Genomic DNA, 16,512 nt, shown 5'->3' with positions numbered 1-16,512 from the left:
CACAACTGCCATTCATGTAAAATCAAACTGCTATTAAAGCCCCAACTCCTATGGCAGACCTCCTGTGACTCCATCAGTGACAGGTCACTTACGTACTACGATTTTGTTCTTTTTTTTAAAAGATTTATTTATTTGAAAGAGTTACAGAGAGAGGGGACAGAGAGTGAGCGTCTATCTGCTGGTTTACTCCCCCAATGGCCACAATGGCTAGGGCTGTACCAGGCAGAAGCCAGGAGTTTCATTCAGGTTTCCCATGTGGGTACAGGGATCCAAGAACTTGGGCCATCTTCCGCTGCTTTAGCAGGTAGCTGGGGTTGGAAGTGGAGCAACCAGGACTTGAACTGGCACCCATATAAGATGCTGGTATCACAGGCAGCAGCTTAACCCACTACACAACACTGGCCCCTATGATTTCATTCTTTACTTACTCATATGTCTAAGCCTAGGCCAGGCCTCAAGTTCTTGAGAACAAGAACTTGATTTTTGTTTTAATAGTCTATGTATTTCCAGGAATCAGCTCAAAATCTGATACATTCATCCATTCACGTATTTATTGAAGAGCATCATGTGCTGGGGTTTAGTTTAGATTCCAGGGACACAAAGAAAAGCAAGGCATGACCCTGACTCTCATTCTGTTCAGAGTTTGAGATACAAATACACAGAAAATTTTGATTACGATAGTCTGTAACAGGGTTCAGGGTCCTGGACAACATGAGGATGGAGAGTGGTCAAGAAAGCCTTCCTGGAGGAAGTGCCCTATTGAAGGAGGAGACACACTTGCTCAATTAATGCCTCTCCTTCTTTCTTTAGGAGACACAATGAAAGGACTGAGAGTCCCTAAAAGCTAGGGTAGAGGACAAAGGCAGATCATCCATGCTGACCCTGCACCATGACCTGCGGAGGCTCCTCAGTGCAACACCCCTTCTGTCATAGTCACAAAGTTCCTCCAAAGTCAATGAGGGCAGAGAACACAGGTTCTCACACCAGGCTGCTGTTTTGCTCCCCAAATTGGAGAATAGTTGGAAGACAGACTGCTCAAGTTTTTCTCCCATAAATTTTTCTTCATTCTCTGACCCTGTAGATCAGCTTCTAGCATCTGATCTGATAAAATGCTACCTATTCAGTCAGCTGCAATATACAACGCTGAGATTTTTCTATGACCTGTAACAACCATCCTGACGCAAGGTTTCTGGCCTCCCCAGAAAGTCTGAGAATTTCCAGACCGAGGAAGCAACCCAGCTTTGATTGGCATCCCGGGGAGGATGCCCTCAATCTGTGAACTGGGGCAGGTAATGTCTGGACCTTGCTTTCTGCTTCGGTAGGACTGGGAATAAAGACTTATCGTGCACAGTTGTTCACTGTGAAGATTAAATGATGGCTGAGTAAAATGGAAGATTAAGTCATCAGCAAAGTGGTTCTTTCTTGCCTCTAGTTCCATCTTTTCACCACTAAATCCCTTCTGTGATGACTTTTCTTTTCTTTTTTTTTGGACAGGCAGAGTGGATAGTGAGAGAGAGAGACAGAGAGAAAGGTCTTCTTTTTGCCATTGGTTCACCCTCCAATGGCCGCTGCAGCCGGCGCATCGTGCTGATCCGAAGCCAGGAGCCAGATGCTTCTCCTGGTCTCCCATGGGGTGCAGGGCCCAAGGATTTGGCCATCCTCCACTGCCTTCCCGGGCCATAGCATAGAGCTGGCCTGGAAGAGGGGCAACCGGGATAGAATCCGGCGCCCCAACTGGGACTAGAACCTGGTGTGCCGGCGCCGCAAGGTGGAGGATTAGCCTGTTAAGCCACGGCGCCGGCCGTGATGACTTGTTTTCAATGCCGCTCTGAATTTTCACATATGGGCAAACATGGAGGAGCTGAGGAGGGCTTGCACCACAGCTGCACAGGATGACTTATGAAAACCCTTTTCCACCCTCCATCTAAGTTTGGGATCCCCAGAAGCAGATCCTGAGGATCTAAGTGATTGGTTTGGGAAGTGATGCCAGGAAGCACAGAAAAGAGTTGAAAAGAAAGTCATGGAAGGGAAGAAAGCCAGCCCAGGGCATGGTAAGGGGCAGGCTAGCACTACGGGGAACAGGAGTTCAAATCTTCCGGGGAGGGGCTAGTGTTGTGGCGCAATAGGTTAAGCTTCTACCTGTGATGCCTGCATCCCACATCGGAATGCTGGTTCTAGTTGTGGCTGGTAATCACACCACTAGGAGAACAATTTGATACAGCGACGAATGCACTGGGCAGCAAAGCGAGGCAACAAAGCCATGTAAACACAAGAACAGTCCAGAGTTGGGATGGCTTTGTGCTGCACTTTTATCTTCACCTGCCCAACTCCTAGTCATCCTCCAGATTTCAGCTGAAATGGCCCTTGCTCAAAGAACTGTCCCCTATTCCACAACCAGGTCAATACCACAGCCCCATGTCCAGATCTGTACATCTAGCACCTAACACAATGCCTGGCATAGGACAGGCACTTGATAAACGCATCACACCTTCTATTCCCCTTTCATGCCAACAGCCCAAGTGCTAACTGTGTATCAGCATGACTGATTAACTCTCATTAACTAATGAACTAATACTTGCCCAATGCCTAGATCAGAGCCTGGCACTGAATGTTAGAAGATGCTCAACTGAGTCACCGAGGAATGACTGCCAGCCCGACTATGCAAGCTTCATTTCCTACACAGGCAACACCGTTGGCCTCTTAGGACCAGAGTCTTCATTTGTAAAGTGATGAGCGTGGCCTATCACTCTACTTTCAGCAACCGTTTTGTGGGTGTCTACTGGATGTACTAGTTCTGGGAGCTGAGTGTAGGTCACAGCCTCTGCCTGGCGGCCTCATTTGGACATATACTGATAAACAAATAACCTAACAATGAAACGTGTTGTTCACCGGCAGCCCTAAAAAGCCTCAGACATTTAATACAGCTAATCTCTACAGAAACCCTGGGTATGAATGAGGAAACTTATCTTGGAGTAAATAACTTCACTAAGGCGATATCAACTATCAGAGGGCAGAGCCAAGAGGCAAACTTGGTCTGGGCTGTTTTCAAATTTTCATACCCCAGACTGAAGGCAGAGATGCAAGAGATTGAAATCTGATGGTCTGTCAGAGAGCGATGCAGGCGGGGGTGCAGGACACGCAAAGGGGTGGCATGACAGCAGTGACACAGGACAGGGAGGCGGCTGAGTCCCAGAGCACACAGATCGTGTCCTCCAGCAGCGAACAGCAGTCCCTCCTTGTCTGTAGTTCTGCTTCCTATGGTTTATAACCTTTGGTCAACTGTGGTCTGAACACATTAGATAGGAAATTCCAGAAATAAATATCTCATGTGTTTTAAACAACTTTTTTTTTTTTTTAGTTTACTGTATTGTCCTATTTTATTATTAGGTACTGTTGGTGATCTCTAACTATACCTAATTTATAAATTACTTATCATAGGTATGTATGCTAGGAAAATATTATACATATGAGGTTTGGTACCAGCCAAGGTTTCAGGCATCCATGGAATGTCTTGGAACATACCCTCCATGGATAAGGGGGACTACTGTGCCAGTCTCTGGGAGGAGGGGGATGGGGCTTCAGAAGATGCAACTATGACAAAAGGACAAGGTTACACAACCAGTAAATGGCAGAGTGGGAGTCCAATCTCAGGTCTGATTTCAAATCATGCCGTCTTTCTATCCTAGCATGTCCTAAGAGTCTATAGATATCTCTGTTCTTAGTACTTGATTCTCCTATGAATTTAGAGGTGGGAATTAAACCTCACTTGCTATGGTAAGAAATCACCCAGGACTAGGGAGTGAACAGTGGAGGTGAAGAGTAAAATGAAGGTGCTAAGAGATATTAATGGGTTCATCACCAAATGCAGGGCTCCATGGCCAAGAAAAAGCTCAGCCTCAGCTAGCAGAGCAGTACCTGAGGTCCACTCAGCTGACCGCAGGGCTCCCCACTCCAAGGCCCCCGAAATTGGCACCTGTCCCAGCAGATGTGGCGGAAGTTTGTCTTCAGTAGCTGCTGAAGACAGTAGCTGGCTGACATCCAGGCTGTGATATGCTTAATCTAATTTTACTTGCCATATTTAAATCTCAAAACAGCAGCCATCTGTTTCCTGGATTCTTGACTACACTGTGGCCTGGTCTATTTGCTGAGAACAGAAGCGAAATTCAGAGGTCTTTTCCTCACTTGCCTCTGCTAAATCCACAAGGCTGCACATCAGCCCCAGATGAAGGAAAATGATTAGGCCCAGGCCATCCAGTCTTCAAGGACACGGACAGCGCATAGTTCAGATCAGCAAGTCCGCTAGCATTGACCCTCACCCATCATTGCTGCCAATTACTCCTCAGGTGCAACCAGTTCCCCACTCCTGCAACCTCATCACTACTCTGGCTTCTCCAATTTTAGGGTATGTGCTGCCGAAGTGAGCACATACTCAGGCTTCTCAAACTCTCCCGGGAAGAGGGGCTTGCTCGAGAGTTTCTTATGCATCTGACATCTGCAGCAGAGGTAACGAATTTCACTTGACACATTTCTTTCTCAGAACATCACCTACACTCAGATTCAAGCTGAAAATCCAAACTAATCCTAATCACATACAAAATGTTGACTTTCAAAATGGTTCCTTGGGGCCGGCGCTGTGGCATAACAGGTAAAGCCACCACCTGTAGTGCCGGCATCCCATATGGACACTGGTCTGAGTCCCAGCTGCTTCTGATCCTGCTCTCTGCTATGGCCCGGGAGTGCAGTGGAGGACAGCCCAAGTGCTTGGGTCCCTGCACCAGCATGGGAGACCAGGAAGAAGCTCCTGACTTCGGATCAGCCTAGCTCCGGCTGTTGCGGCCATCTGGGGAGTGAACCAGCAGATGGAAGACCTCTCTCTCTCTCTCTCTCTCTCTCTCTGCCTCTGCCTCTTTGTAACTCTGCCTCTCAAATAAATAGATTTTTTTTAAAAAAAATACTTCCCCTCTTTAAGCACAGATAATCAAATAATACAAGGGTACTTTAAAATGTTCATGGAAAACAGAATTAAAAGATATTTAGTTGGTGCAAATATCGTGAAATCCACATTATGTTTTCATGAAAAGTATCATGGAAAATCCAAATTATGAATTGATCTCAAAATTTTTGCAACCAAATAAACTTACCTTTTATTTCATTTCCATGAACATTTTGAAATACCACCATATGTGCGGAAGCAGGAACAAAGGCCCTGGTATTCACACCTACAATTTATTTTCAAGGCGGGGCTCATTTCATGACTGCTTTTGCTGGCTTGTTTTAGATAGCAATATCCCATGCTTCCTTTCTGGAGAACTATAAATTTTGTTATCCTGGATAAGTAAGCTCTCCTTCCTCTTTCCACAAACCATAATGAGAAAACATGAGACCATGCTTCCTTTTAGTATTTTTGTTTTTTTGGGGTGAGCAAAAATGACAAAAGCAAAACCCAGAAAACTAAGCAGGGGTCCCCAAGGCTCCCCTCAGCACCACAACCCTTAACTTCAAGGGCAGACTGACTTGTTCCCACACCTGGGATTTGGGAAGTGACAAAGAAACTAGGGAACCTGGAACTCGGGGGATGAGGTACAGTTAAGGACATAAGCTCCAGCAGCTAGGTCTTTCTCTTCTCTCACATGCAGCGCGTATTCCCAACCCCTAGAATGGCATTGCCCAGTAAGTACTTGCTGAATGAATGGAAGGGAGCTGTGGAACACAGCTGACTGTGGAGGGTCCCACAAAGACTCTTACAGGGCTGAAATCTGGGAACTGCAGGCTGATGATTAATGGGTCATGAAATCAACTTGGTAAGTTTAACGTCATGTCTTTTTAAAGAATATATTTGAACAGAAAATACCTCAGAGGAAAGTTTTGTGTAACTTTTGTTTAAGATACACACCCAGGATCACAATGTAAAATATATTTCTTGCTGGTTAAAAAAAGTTGGACTAGTGGTCAAGATGCCCACAGCCCACATCCGAGTGCCTGTGTTTCACTCTCAGCTCCAGCTCCTGATTCAGCTTCCTGCCAAGGCAGGCCCCAGGAGGCAGCAGTGATGGCTCTAGTGATCAGGTCCCTGCCACCCACATGGGAGACCTGGGTTGAGTTCTCAGCTCCTACCTTTGGCTTGGCCTAGCTTTGGCCACTTGGGGAGTGAGTCAGCAGATGGGGAGCTCTCTGTCTCTCCGGAGGAGGCGGGGGGGAGAGAAAGATAAAGTTGGGAGAAAAAACTTTTGCCTGGGGTATTAAAACACAGAGTCTCAGGCTCCAGAACTTCTTGGAATAGAATCTCTGGAATTTTGCACTTTGAACAAGCTCTCTTGGGGTTTCTGATATATTCTGAACTTTAGAGCCTTTGAGAACCGTGGTGGGGTCTGGAATTCCAAGCAGTTTAACAGCCATGGAAAAGCCGATCAACAAATTAGTTCAGCAGCGTTTACATGGCCATCGCTTGTTTAAAGGGTGGGGACCAGGCTTTTAAGGAGCACAGACAGAATGTGATTGTCCTCTTGCTGACTGTGACCGACCTCACCGCTGCCTGCCCTTCCAACTCCTTCCACACACTCACCCTCAGGACCAATCAGACCTGTTCTGGTACAGGTCACCCACATAATTTTTATCTTTCAAAACAGATAACGAAGATGATTCAGTCACCAGATGTGGGGCTGGACTGGGGCCTGCAAGGGGACTGGTCAGCAAGGAACCAGCAACAACTCACAGCCCAGGGCCAGTCATTAGATATTCATGCACAGCAGGTGTAGCCTCTTCTACCCTAATCCTGGCAGAGCCATAAGCCACCTGTCCTGACAACTGCACACAAAACTTCCTGGAATGACAATCCAGCCACACTGGAGGGCCAGGCTTCTGCAGGCCCACTGGGAATCCTCCACACCAGCTGTCCCTCCTCCTGCATCAGAGCCCACCCTCCCCACCAATCTCTACAGAGCCCAAGCCCATGCAGCAGCAGATGCTTGGGCTTGGAGAGCCCAGAGGGAGGGAGCCCCTTGTGCAGAAGTGAACCCAAAGTTACCCAGAGGCAGAAGGGCCCTGTGGGGATTCCCATTCAAGTGGACATAGATGATTCTTCCATTCAGCGAGAGCAGAGGTTCTAAGGAAGGGGCCAAGTATCCTGGAATAGTCCCATCAGTGAGACTAAGTTGCTGAAACTGACCTCAAAAATGTATACATGAAACCAGAGAGAAAAAGATAACGACTTTTTTGTTGCCACCACCTGGTGCTGCTTGTGAGCTGCTCTTATTGTTTGTCTTTCTCCTCAACCTGACTTGCCAATTCCCAGGTAGATAGAAACCATCCTTTAAAGTTGTCTTGGTCCCATAGTGCCTTCCTTTACAAATGTCTTTTTCACTTACAGCTGTGTAGGTAAATGTGGAAGGACACAGAGCAATCATCCTTTATGTTGAAAGCCATTGGCCCCCGACAAGTTAAGATAAGTCCGTTTGCCTTAGCAGGGAGTATCTTTCACCATATTTGGGTGGTCAAGCATCAAATTGCTGGTGCTGCATTCCAGACTAAGGGCATGGGCGCTGTGGCGCAGCGGGTTAAAGCCCCAGCCTGTAGCTCTGGCATCATATATGGGTGCTGGTTCGAGTCCCGGCTGCTCCACTTCTGATCTAGCTCTCTGCTATGCCCTGGGAAAACAGTGGAGAATGGCCCAAGTGCTTGGGCCCCTGAACCTGCATGGGAGACCTGGAAGAAGTTCTTGGCTCCCAGCTTCAGATCAGCTCAGCTCTGGCTGTTGTGGTCATCTGGCGAGTGAACCAGCAGATGGAAAACTGCTCTCTCTAACTCTTTCAAATAAATAAAATAAATTTTTAAAAAAGCACTAAATTTTGAAGAAGTAAAATTCTACACTAACAGGGTCAAACTAACAGTATTAAGAACAAAAGAAAGTCGACTAGCCTCCCAAACAGGTGTTGGAAATTTTGTTAACCAGTATTAACTGGGTTTCCTTATTGAGTGTGGTTGTCAGCAGGATGCTAAGGGCTTTACAGGCACTCTCATCTTGTCTTCAGAACAACCTATCAAGTAAATATCACTCCATTACACAGGTAAAGAAACTAAGGCACACAGAGCTTAAATAACTTTCAAGGTTGGTACACAGCAGCAAAAGGATTGAACCCAGATTTGTCTGACTTCACCAGCACCCTCTACTGCCCCTCTAAGTCATCCAGTTCCTCTTGAGGATCTCTGGGCCACAACATGGACAAGGCTCTTTTTCCTAAACAAAGTGTGGAAAACAAAACAAACTTTAAAAGCAAGTAAGAAACTAACCAACCAACCAACTCAGCAACGCTTTTTGCAAAGAAAACCAGATGGGAGATTTTAGGAACATACTTATCAACTTGGCTCTACCAAGACTTTATCTTGATTTTTAATTTGTCTTTTTTCCATCACTCACCCAATTTCAGCGCAGGCTGATTACCTCTTGTACATTTTCAACAGCCTACTAATCCTGTTGATTCCAACATCAGAATAAATCCAGAATCTGAGCACTGCCGATCACTCCACCCACAGCGCTTAACAGGTCTCCAAGTTTCTGCTCTCTACTCCCTACAGTTCGGTTTCAACATCTTCAGTGCGTGCTTTTAAAAGGTTAAATCAGGTCACATCATAGCCTCTAGCATGATCTCCCCCAAGCTCATTCCACTTTTGGAGTATGACTTCCTTGTTCTCCCTTGAACAAGTATGTCATGCTTCTGCCTCATGGCCTTTGCACTGGTCACTCCTTCTTCAAGCTATCTGCATGGCACACTCGCTTGCCCCATTTATGCCTTTGTTGAAATGCCACTGTCCAACTGAGGTCTTCCCTTAACATCCCGTTTAAAATTGTAATCTATTTTCCCACTCTAGGGTTTCTACTCCCTCCTGGTTTGCTCTATTTTTTAGACATAGCCCTTATCGCTTTCTAACAAACTACATTAAGTATTTATTAACTTTACTGTGATCCCTCATTAGAATGGAAGTTTCATGTGGTAGAGAGGTTTATTTCTGCCTTATGGTGGCATCCCCCCAACACCTACAACAATGCCTAGCACTCAGTATGTATTCAGCAAGTATGTGCTGAATTAGTGTTTACATGACTTAGGAGTAAGAAAAACTGATAATGCCCATGTCAATGCACTGTGCTTACTCTACAGTTTGGAAGACTCCAGGGTTCTGATCCAATCTGGAGGCAGTCATTCACCTGCCTGAGAAATCAGGGAACAAGGTGCTAGTAGAAAGGAACACTATGGTGTGTTACATTCAGTCAACCCACTCCAGCTCAGGGGGATGCATCTTGGGAAGAGAAGGCCTGAATTAGGAATCCATTGCAATGGCTCAGGGAAGAGAGGATGAGAGCGTGAAAAATATTTACCACACAAGAGGGAAAGATGAAATGACTAATTGGATGTTGGGGACGGCGGAGATCTGACTCTGAGGTTTGTGGGTTCGGTAGTTGAACACACGGAGCTAGTTATAGACACAGCACACCGGGAGAAGGCTGCTTGGGAGTGGACCTAGGGAGATGAGTCTTCTCCACTTAGTTTAACACTCGCTTTGGCAGTTCATTAATGAACAACATGAGTAAGGCAAAAAACTTACTTAGGGGTACAGAGCAGTGCATTATAAACAAGAATCCTAAAAGCAGATCATTGTTTATATTCCCATTTATCAGCAGCACTGAGCTGCACTTTGAACAGCCCGATTCCCTTCTAAGGTAGAAGGTAGGGACATCTTCTCTGGGGTTAAAATTTCGAAATCCATGGTGGACCAGAAGATACATATCTACAAAGATTCCTATGGACTTCAACAACTTGCCCCATTTCATCGGAAAATAACTTCGGTTTTAGGCAATTTTAAAAGAGGCCTATCCTAAGGATCCCTAACAAAGGCTTAGCGACCAAATATTAGTTCAAGCCAGCCTTTACGGAACTGGCGGTTTCATCTGCACACCTTCACACCTTACCTGGGACATTTTCTCTATTGATCTTCGGCCTGCGGATGATCACGAAGTCTTTCTCATTCCCTTTGCTCTTCAGTCGTTTCCGTGGGGGGCTCTGCGGGTGGCCCACATTGGAGAGCAGTTCCTGGGGGATGTTTTCACTGTCCACTTCTTCCTTCTCCAGGGCGGAGACCCCCATGCCTGACAGCAGTTCAGAAGTCTTGCTGGAATCCCATCCCCACGTGAAGCTAGTGGTGACGTTGCCACTCTGGTCTGGAATCTCCTGGAGGTGTTTCCTGCAGAAGCGCACAATACCCTCGGTTCCCTTCTGAAGTACACCCGTGAAGACTTCCAAGGTGGGCACAAAGCAAGCTACAGGTTACACACGGGAGGAAACCGCCGCCGCAGCTAACAGAACGGCACTTTTCACGTGCCCGCGGCGAGTTCCCCGAGAACGAAGGAGAAAATAACCGGAAAAAAAATCGAAAAGGCTTTTCGCTTTGCGGTTAAGCAGAAGGCCCCGAGAATTTCTTCCAGGGGAGAGAACAAGGAAAGTACAAGGGCGATCTCACAGTGATTGAAACCGACCGCAGGGAAGCCAAATAAAGCGGGACACCGATTCCCGCACCAGGGCGGCCATCCACCCGCACTTTCCCCAAGAAGGGTCTATTCTACAACGGCATTGATAACAATATTAAGCAGCAGTATCTGCGGCCTAAAAGAATTAAGAGGGTCCATTCATGCTCTCCTCCTTTTTGCAAACGGCTTACCTGTGCATGGCGTCCACAGGTTCGGATGTTTTAAATTACCTGCATTAACTGCAGAGCTGCCCGCCTCCTAAATTCCCGCTTTGGCGCGCAGCGGCTCGAAGCGTGCGGCTCCGGCCCCCGGCGCCAGACCCGCGAACTCTAGTAACGTTCCATCCTCGCCGCGCGCGCAGGGTTCTTCTGCCCGCTCGCCTCGCCGGCGGCCGTCTGCAGCCCCGCAGCCTGCTGGGAATTGTAGTCCCGTCTCGTAGTCTGACTGGCTCTTGCTACTTCCTTTTCTTACAGCTCGGCCCGCCCTCTGGATACCCACAACCCCACGCGGTGCGGGGATGCTCCGCCCACAGGGTAGGCGGGGAAGCGGAAGCGGGCGGTGCTTCGGCTGACTGGGAAATGTCAGCCGCCTAACTGCTGACGGGTTTTCATCCCCGGACAGCCCTCGGGCCTGCTGGTGACCGCCACCGCCGTCGCGTCCGAGCGTAGGTCCCAGAGCCTGGACAGCCGTGGCGGACACGGAGTTTCCCGTCCCTTCCAGACGCTGTCGAGCGAGATCGGACGGTGAGCCTGAAGGAAAGCGCGTGAGACTCTCTGGGGTCTGGGCTCCGGGATCGAGCGCAGCGGGAGATGGAGAGGGGATCCGGGCGACCCCGAGTAGCCGCCACCACGGGGCCCGCGGCCCTCGCCGCCGAGGGAGGGCAGTAGCCCGGACCACCGGCCGGGTGGGAGGCGGCCAGCTGCGGGCGTCCCACCTGCGCGTTCCTCGGACCGGGACGATCTCCACCTGGGAGAAGGCGGCCCCTAGACTGGGTCGGTGGGCAGGCTCCTTGCCTCGTTAGTGAAACAGCCACGACAACAATGACGCACATCGGGGAGAGAACGCGTGTGAAAGCGTTTTGTAAACGGAAGGGCAATTCCAAGTCGAAGCCGTGGTTTAATTTTGGGGGAAGGGGTGTCGACCACAGGTTCCAGGGTGCCTTAGGGAAGACGCGCATCCCCCTGGCGGCCTCGACAGGTCTCTTAAATACTAGCAAGGCAGTAGGTGAGAGGACTGTTAGGTTTGAGGAGAGCTTGACCGGTGCAACGCAAGGGGCCACCTGCAAAGCCTTTCGGTTGCATCCGTTTGTGTCGCCGCCTCAAAGCGAGCTGCTATGTCTGAGGAGAAGAGATTGGAGGCGGTTGGAGTAGAGAACGTGCCATATTCCAGGTCGGATGACCAGGCGAAATCCATTGTGCAACTGTACTACAAGTGTGACCCCGGGCAGACAGTGGAAGAGGGGAGGGGGATGGATTCCCACCCTAACGCAGATGAAGAGGATTTATAAATTTCAGAAGTAAGCAGGCCAGCTTGATCAAACGACATACCCTCGCGGTTTTCTGGAAAAACGTTAAAAGATTCTCTTTATGCTGGAATTAAACCTCCCTTGCCCCGGCTGGTACTTAGTTTGAAAAGGCACTGCCTCTTGATGGAGGCAGGTGTTTATGAACCATTAATCTGTTCTAGAAAGTGAGACTGTTGTAAAGAAGGCGTCTGTTCACAAATCGCTTGGTCCTAGGTGAAGAATACTATACTGAGTGTTCACAATATATAGTATATTTTAAAATGCGATACCCTGTTGGTTTGTTGTTGTTGTTGTTTTTTTTTTTTTTTTAACATAAAATTGCCTTTATGTTGCTTTGGCTTAAGGAGAAAACTTCTTTAAGATTGCCAACTCACTGAAGAGACTTTTTAGTAAAATTGAGAAAATCTTTTAAACAAGGTTATAATATCCTTCAACAAAATAAATAGGAGGGAGCTTGTAAGTTAATGGAGGAGAAAATAAACAAGGAAAAGCAATTAAACACCATGGTGATGAGATATGAAGTAGCTGGGAGAGACCACTTCAGGTATTGATCTCATAAGGTGGGGAGGTCTGATAGACTGCATAATTCTACTTTACAGACAAGAAATGTCCTCATTCATGCTTGGGTTTAGCTAGGAGTTCCTTGAGAACTAGAATATGTGCGGTGTCTGAATTAACTGGACATTAGGACTTCAGGGAGAGCCTATCAATCATGAAAATCAATCTTTTACCACAAGATTTTTGTTTTCTGTCCTGATAAAAAAAAATACAACTTGTTAATATGGGAATTTTTTTCACATTCCTTTTATCACAGCTTTTATCTTAATATAGTAAATAAAAGTTTAAGTTGGTGTGTGCAGTTCTTTTGAATATATGTGGCAAAGAATTGTTTCCATTGAAGACTCTAGATTACTAGCTACATAGATTTTTTTGTTAAGATTTATTTATGAATTTGAAAGGCAGACTTACAGAGAGAGAGAGACAGAGACAGAGAGAGAGTCCTCCATTTGCTGGTTCACTCCCCAAATGGCTGCAATGACTGGAGCTGCGCCAATCAGAATTCAATAGCCAGGAGCTTCCTCTGGGTCTTCCCATGCAGATGCAGGGGCCCAAGGACTTGGGCCATCTTCTACTGCTTTCCCAGGCCACAGCAGAGAGCTGGATCAGACGTGGAGCAGCCGGGACTTGAACTGGTGCCCATGTGGGATGCTGGCACTGCAGGTGGCAGGTTTACCCATTATGCCACAGCGCCAGCCATACCTTCTGTTCTTATAGAACTGCAAGATGATTTATACTAATGTTGGGTATTTTCCTGATTAATATTATTCACACCCCATTTGCGTTCTAGTAAGGGATAAAAAAAACTATTTTTAGCACTAATATTAATAGATCAATACCCAGGACATAAGACTACTTTTTTAAAATTACTACAAATGATATTCAGGCGAGTACTTTCTAGTACTCTTTGGAAACTTTAAATAGAATGCAAAGTGACTTTGTAAATTGGGAAAGTGTTTATCATACAATTTGAGATGCTTGAAAGAGTCAAAAGCAGCATCATTTATGCAAAACTATAGCATATTAACAAGTTCATCTCTATTATCAGAGCACAGAAGGAACCAGAAAGGACTGGCATTCATAACTGACACAAGCTGTATATATGTATTCAGTAGAATGTTAGCGTCATTCTTGAAAATCAAGTATGGGGGCCAGGACTGTGGCATAGTACGTGGAGCTGCTGCCTGCAGGGCCAGCAGTCCCAGCTGTTCCACTTTGCATCTAGCTCCCTGCTGATGTACCTGGGGAGGGGGACTCCTGGTTGCCTTTCCCTTTCTCTAACTCCGACTTTCAAATAAGTAAGTAAATCTTTGAAATGTGATTGGCAGATAGAAACTTCTTGCTATGTTATTGTTCTAGTCTTTAGTTTCTGTAAGGTAAGTGACAAGAAAAAAAAAATAAGGAAATTTTAAGATTTCATGCTGGCCGGCGCCGTGGCTTAACAGGCTAATCCTCCGCCTTGAGGCGCCAGCACACCGGGTTCTAGTCCCGGTTGGGGCGCTGGATTCTATCCCGGTTGCCCCTCTTCCAGGCCAGCTCTCTGCTATGGCCCGGGAAGGCAGTGGAGGATGGCCCAAGTCCTTGGGCCCTGCACCCGCATGGGAGACCAGGAGAAGCACCTGGCTCCTGGCTTCGGATCAGCGAGATGCGCTGGCCGCAGCGGCCATTGGAGGGTGAACCAATGGCAAAAAGAAAGATCTTTCTCTCTTTCTCTCTGTCTCTCTCTCTCACTATCCACTCTGCCTGTCAAAAAAAAAAAAAAAAAAAAAAAGATTTCATGCTGTTAGAATTAGGATAAAGAACATCAATTTTCTTTAAAATTCAATTAAATTAGAATCTCCTTTGTCATACTTGATTTTCTCTTTCTCTCCTTTCTCTCTCTCTCTCTCTTGATTTATTTATTTATTTATTTATTTATTTATTTATTTATTTGAAAGGCAGAGCCACAGTGAGGCAGAGAGAGAGAGAGCAGTCCTCCATCTGCTGGCCCACTCCCCAAATGGCTACAATGGCCAGGGCTGGGCCAGGCCAAAGCCAGGATCCTCAATCTGCGTCTCCCAGGTGGATAGCAGGAGCCCAAGCTCCTAGTCCCTCTTCCTTCTGCTGCTTTCTCAGCAGAAGTGGAGCAGCCAGGACAGGAACTTGCACTCCTATGGAATGCCAAACCTGTTCCCATATGGGATGTCTGCATTGCAGGCCTAGGCTTTATCCAGTGTGCCACAGTGCTGGCCCCCGCCAATCACATTTCAAAAGGATCCTTTTTTCCTGGATCAGTTTTAAGGTAGATCTTTAGTGTTTTGCAACTTAAGGCTCTGTGACAGATTAGGCCAAGAACAAAAGAGTTTAAATTTGCTTTGTTTTCTGGTTTTTCTGTGTTGAGTAAAGTGATATATTATCCTAGATAAAGTAATGTCAGTATTACCTGAGAGATAAAAGTGTTTAGTTAAATTCTATATTAACTATGACTTTCATAGCATTTTATCTTGATATATCAGAAAATAATTAACAGGAGTATGTTTCTAATTCATCACTATGACAACTGAATAAAGTATATTTTTTGGACAATTTAAATGGCATTTTTTTTTTTTTTGACAGGCAGTTAGATAATGAGAGAGAGAGAGAGACAGAAAGGTCTTCCTTCCATTAGTTCACCCCCCAAATGGCCGCTGCGGCCGGCGCACTGTGCCAATCCGAAGCCAGGAGCCAGGTGCTTCCTCCTGGTCTCCCATGCTGGTGCAGGGCCCAAGCACTTGGGCCATTCTCCTCTGCCTTCCCGGGCCACAGCAGAGAGCTGGACTGGAAGAAGAGCAACTGGAACAGAATCCAGCACCCCAACCAGGACTAGAATCCAGGGTGCCGGTGCCGCAGACTGAGGATTAACCTAGTGAGCTGTGGCGCTGGCCTTAAATGGCATTTAAAAAGGATATTGGGATCGGAGTTGGAGAAGAGACATGTAAGTGTGTATCAGGCTTTGTAATCAGGTTGCCTCAGTTTGAATCACAACTTTGCCCCTCACTTTGCCCCTTGGAAGAATTACTTACCTTTCTATACTTTTTCTTTTCAATTAAGCAAGGATACTACATTTTTTCTTACTAGATTGCAAGGTCTAATTAAATAAACCATAAGTACTAGCATGATGCTAGGAATATAGTAAGAGTAAAAACATTAAATGTTAGCTATTCCTTTTTATTTTTAAAAAATATCCATTTTACTCATTTGACTGGCAGAGTCATAGAGAAAGAGGGAGCAAGGGAGCGAACTTCTGTCCGCTGGTTCAGTCCCTAAATGGCCACAACAGCTGGGGCTGGGACAAGTTGAAGCCAGGAGATTAATCCAGGTCTCCCTCGTGGATACAGGGGCACAAGGACTTGGGCCACCATCTGCTTCTTTCCGAAGCACCTTAGCAGGCAGTTGGATCAGAAGTGGAGCAGCTGGGACTTGAATTGGCTCCCATATGGGATGCCAGTATTGCAGGCAGAGGCTTAACCCATTATGCCACAATGCAGGCCCCACCATTCCTTTTTTAAAGAAAAATTATTAGAAAGAATTCTAAGTATTATTCCCTATCAAAGTAAATCTTGTAGTTTCTATACCTGTAATGCTTAACAATTTATTAAAATTTTAGTTGTCTATCTGCCCACGTGGTTGCTATCTCTCTCCTTTGTGTCTTGGCCAAGGTAAAATAATTTGTATTTCCCCTTCTTAGAAAGGCTTTTCACACTTTGGAATACAGGTTCTCTGGTTAGTTTGTCAACTCAGATTGTAGATGGCTTCAAAAAAAAAAAAAAAGACTTTTTCTTGTTTTTACATTGGGACCTGTGGTATTTTACATCTTAAACTGAACTCTGGGTACCTGGAATCTTTGAATATAAAAATAATGATTATGTCTGGAAAACTGAAGTTTTGAATGGAA

General features: G+C 46.3%; 2 protein-coding genes across 2 annotated transcripts in view; one reads left to right on the top strand and one right to left on the bottom strand.

Moving 5' to 3' along the window:
• SKP2 (S-phase kinase associated protein 2) overlaps nt 1–10,896 on the bottom strand; it is a 33,965-nt gene extending 23,069 nt beyond the window's left edge. Inside the window, exons 1-2 of the mRNA XM_062211784.1 lie at nt 10,708–10,896; nt 9,962–10,233 (exon numbers count right to left, since the gene is read on the bottom strand). Of these exons, the coding sequence (XP_062067768.1) occupies nt 9,962–10,233; nt 10,708–10,715 (280 nt within the window). The 5' untranslated portion in view covers nt 10,716–10,896. The remainder of the gene's footprint in view (nt 1–9,961; nt 10,234–10,707) is intronic.
• A 162-nt stretch (nt 10,897–11,058) lies between these two features.
• Nucleotides 11,059–16,512, top strand: part of LMBRD2 (LMBR1 domain containing 2) — a 64,552-nt gene continuing 59,098 nt past the window's right edge. Inside the window, exon 1 of the mRNA XM_062211764.1 lies at nt 11,059–11,259. The gene's annotated coding sequence lies outside the window, so the exon portion shown is untranslated. The remainder of the gene's footprint in view (nt 11,260–16,512) is intronic.

This window comes from Lepus europaeus, chromosome 15 (genome assembly GCF_033115175.1).
Source record: "Lepus europaeus isolate LE1 chromosome 15, mLepTim1.pri, whole genome shotgun sequence".
NCBI classification, from domain to species: Eukaryota; Metazoa; Chordata; class Mammalia; order Lagomorpha; family Leporidae; genus Lepus; species Lepus europaeus.
This window is presented reverse-complemented; position numbering and strand designations above follow the sequence as displayed.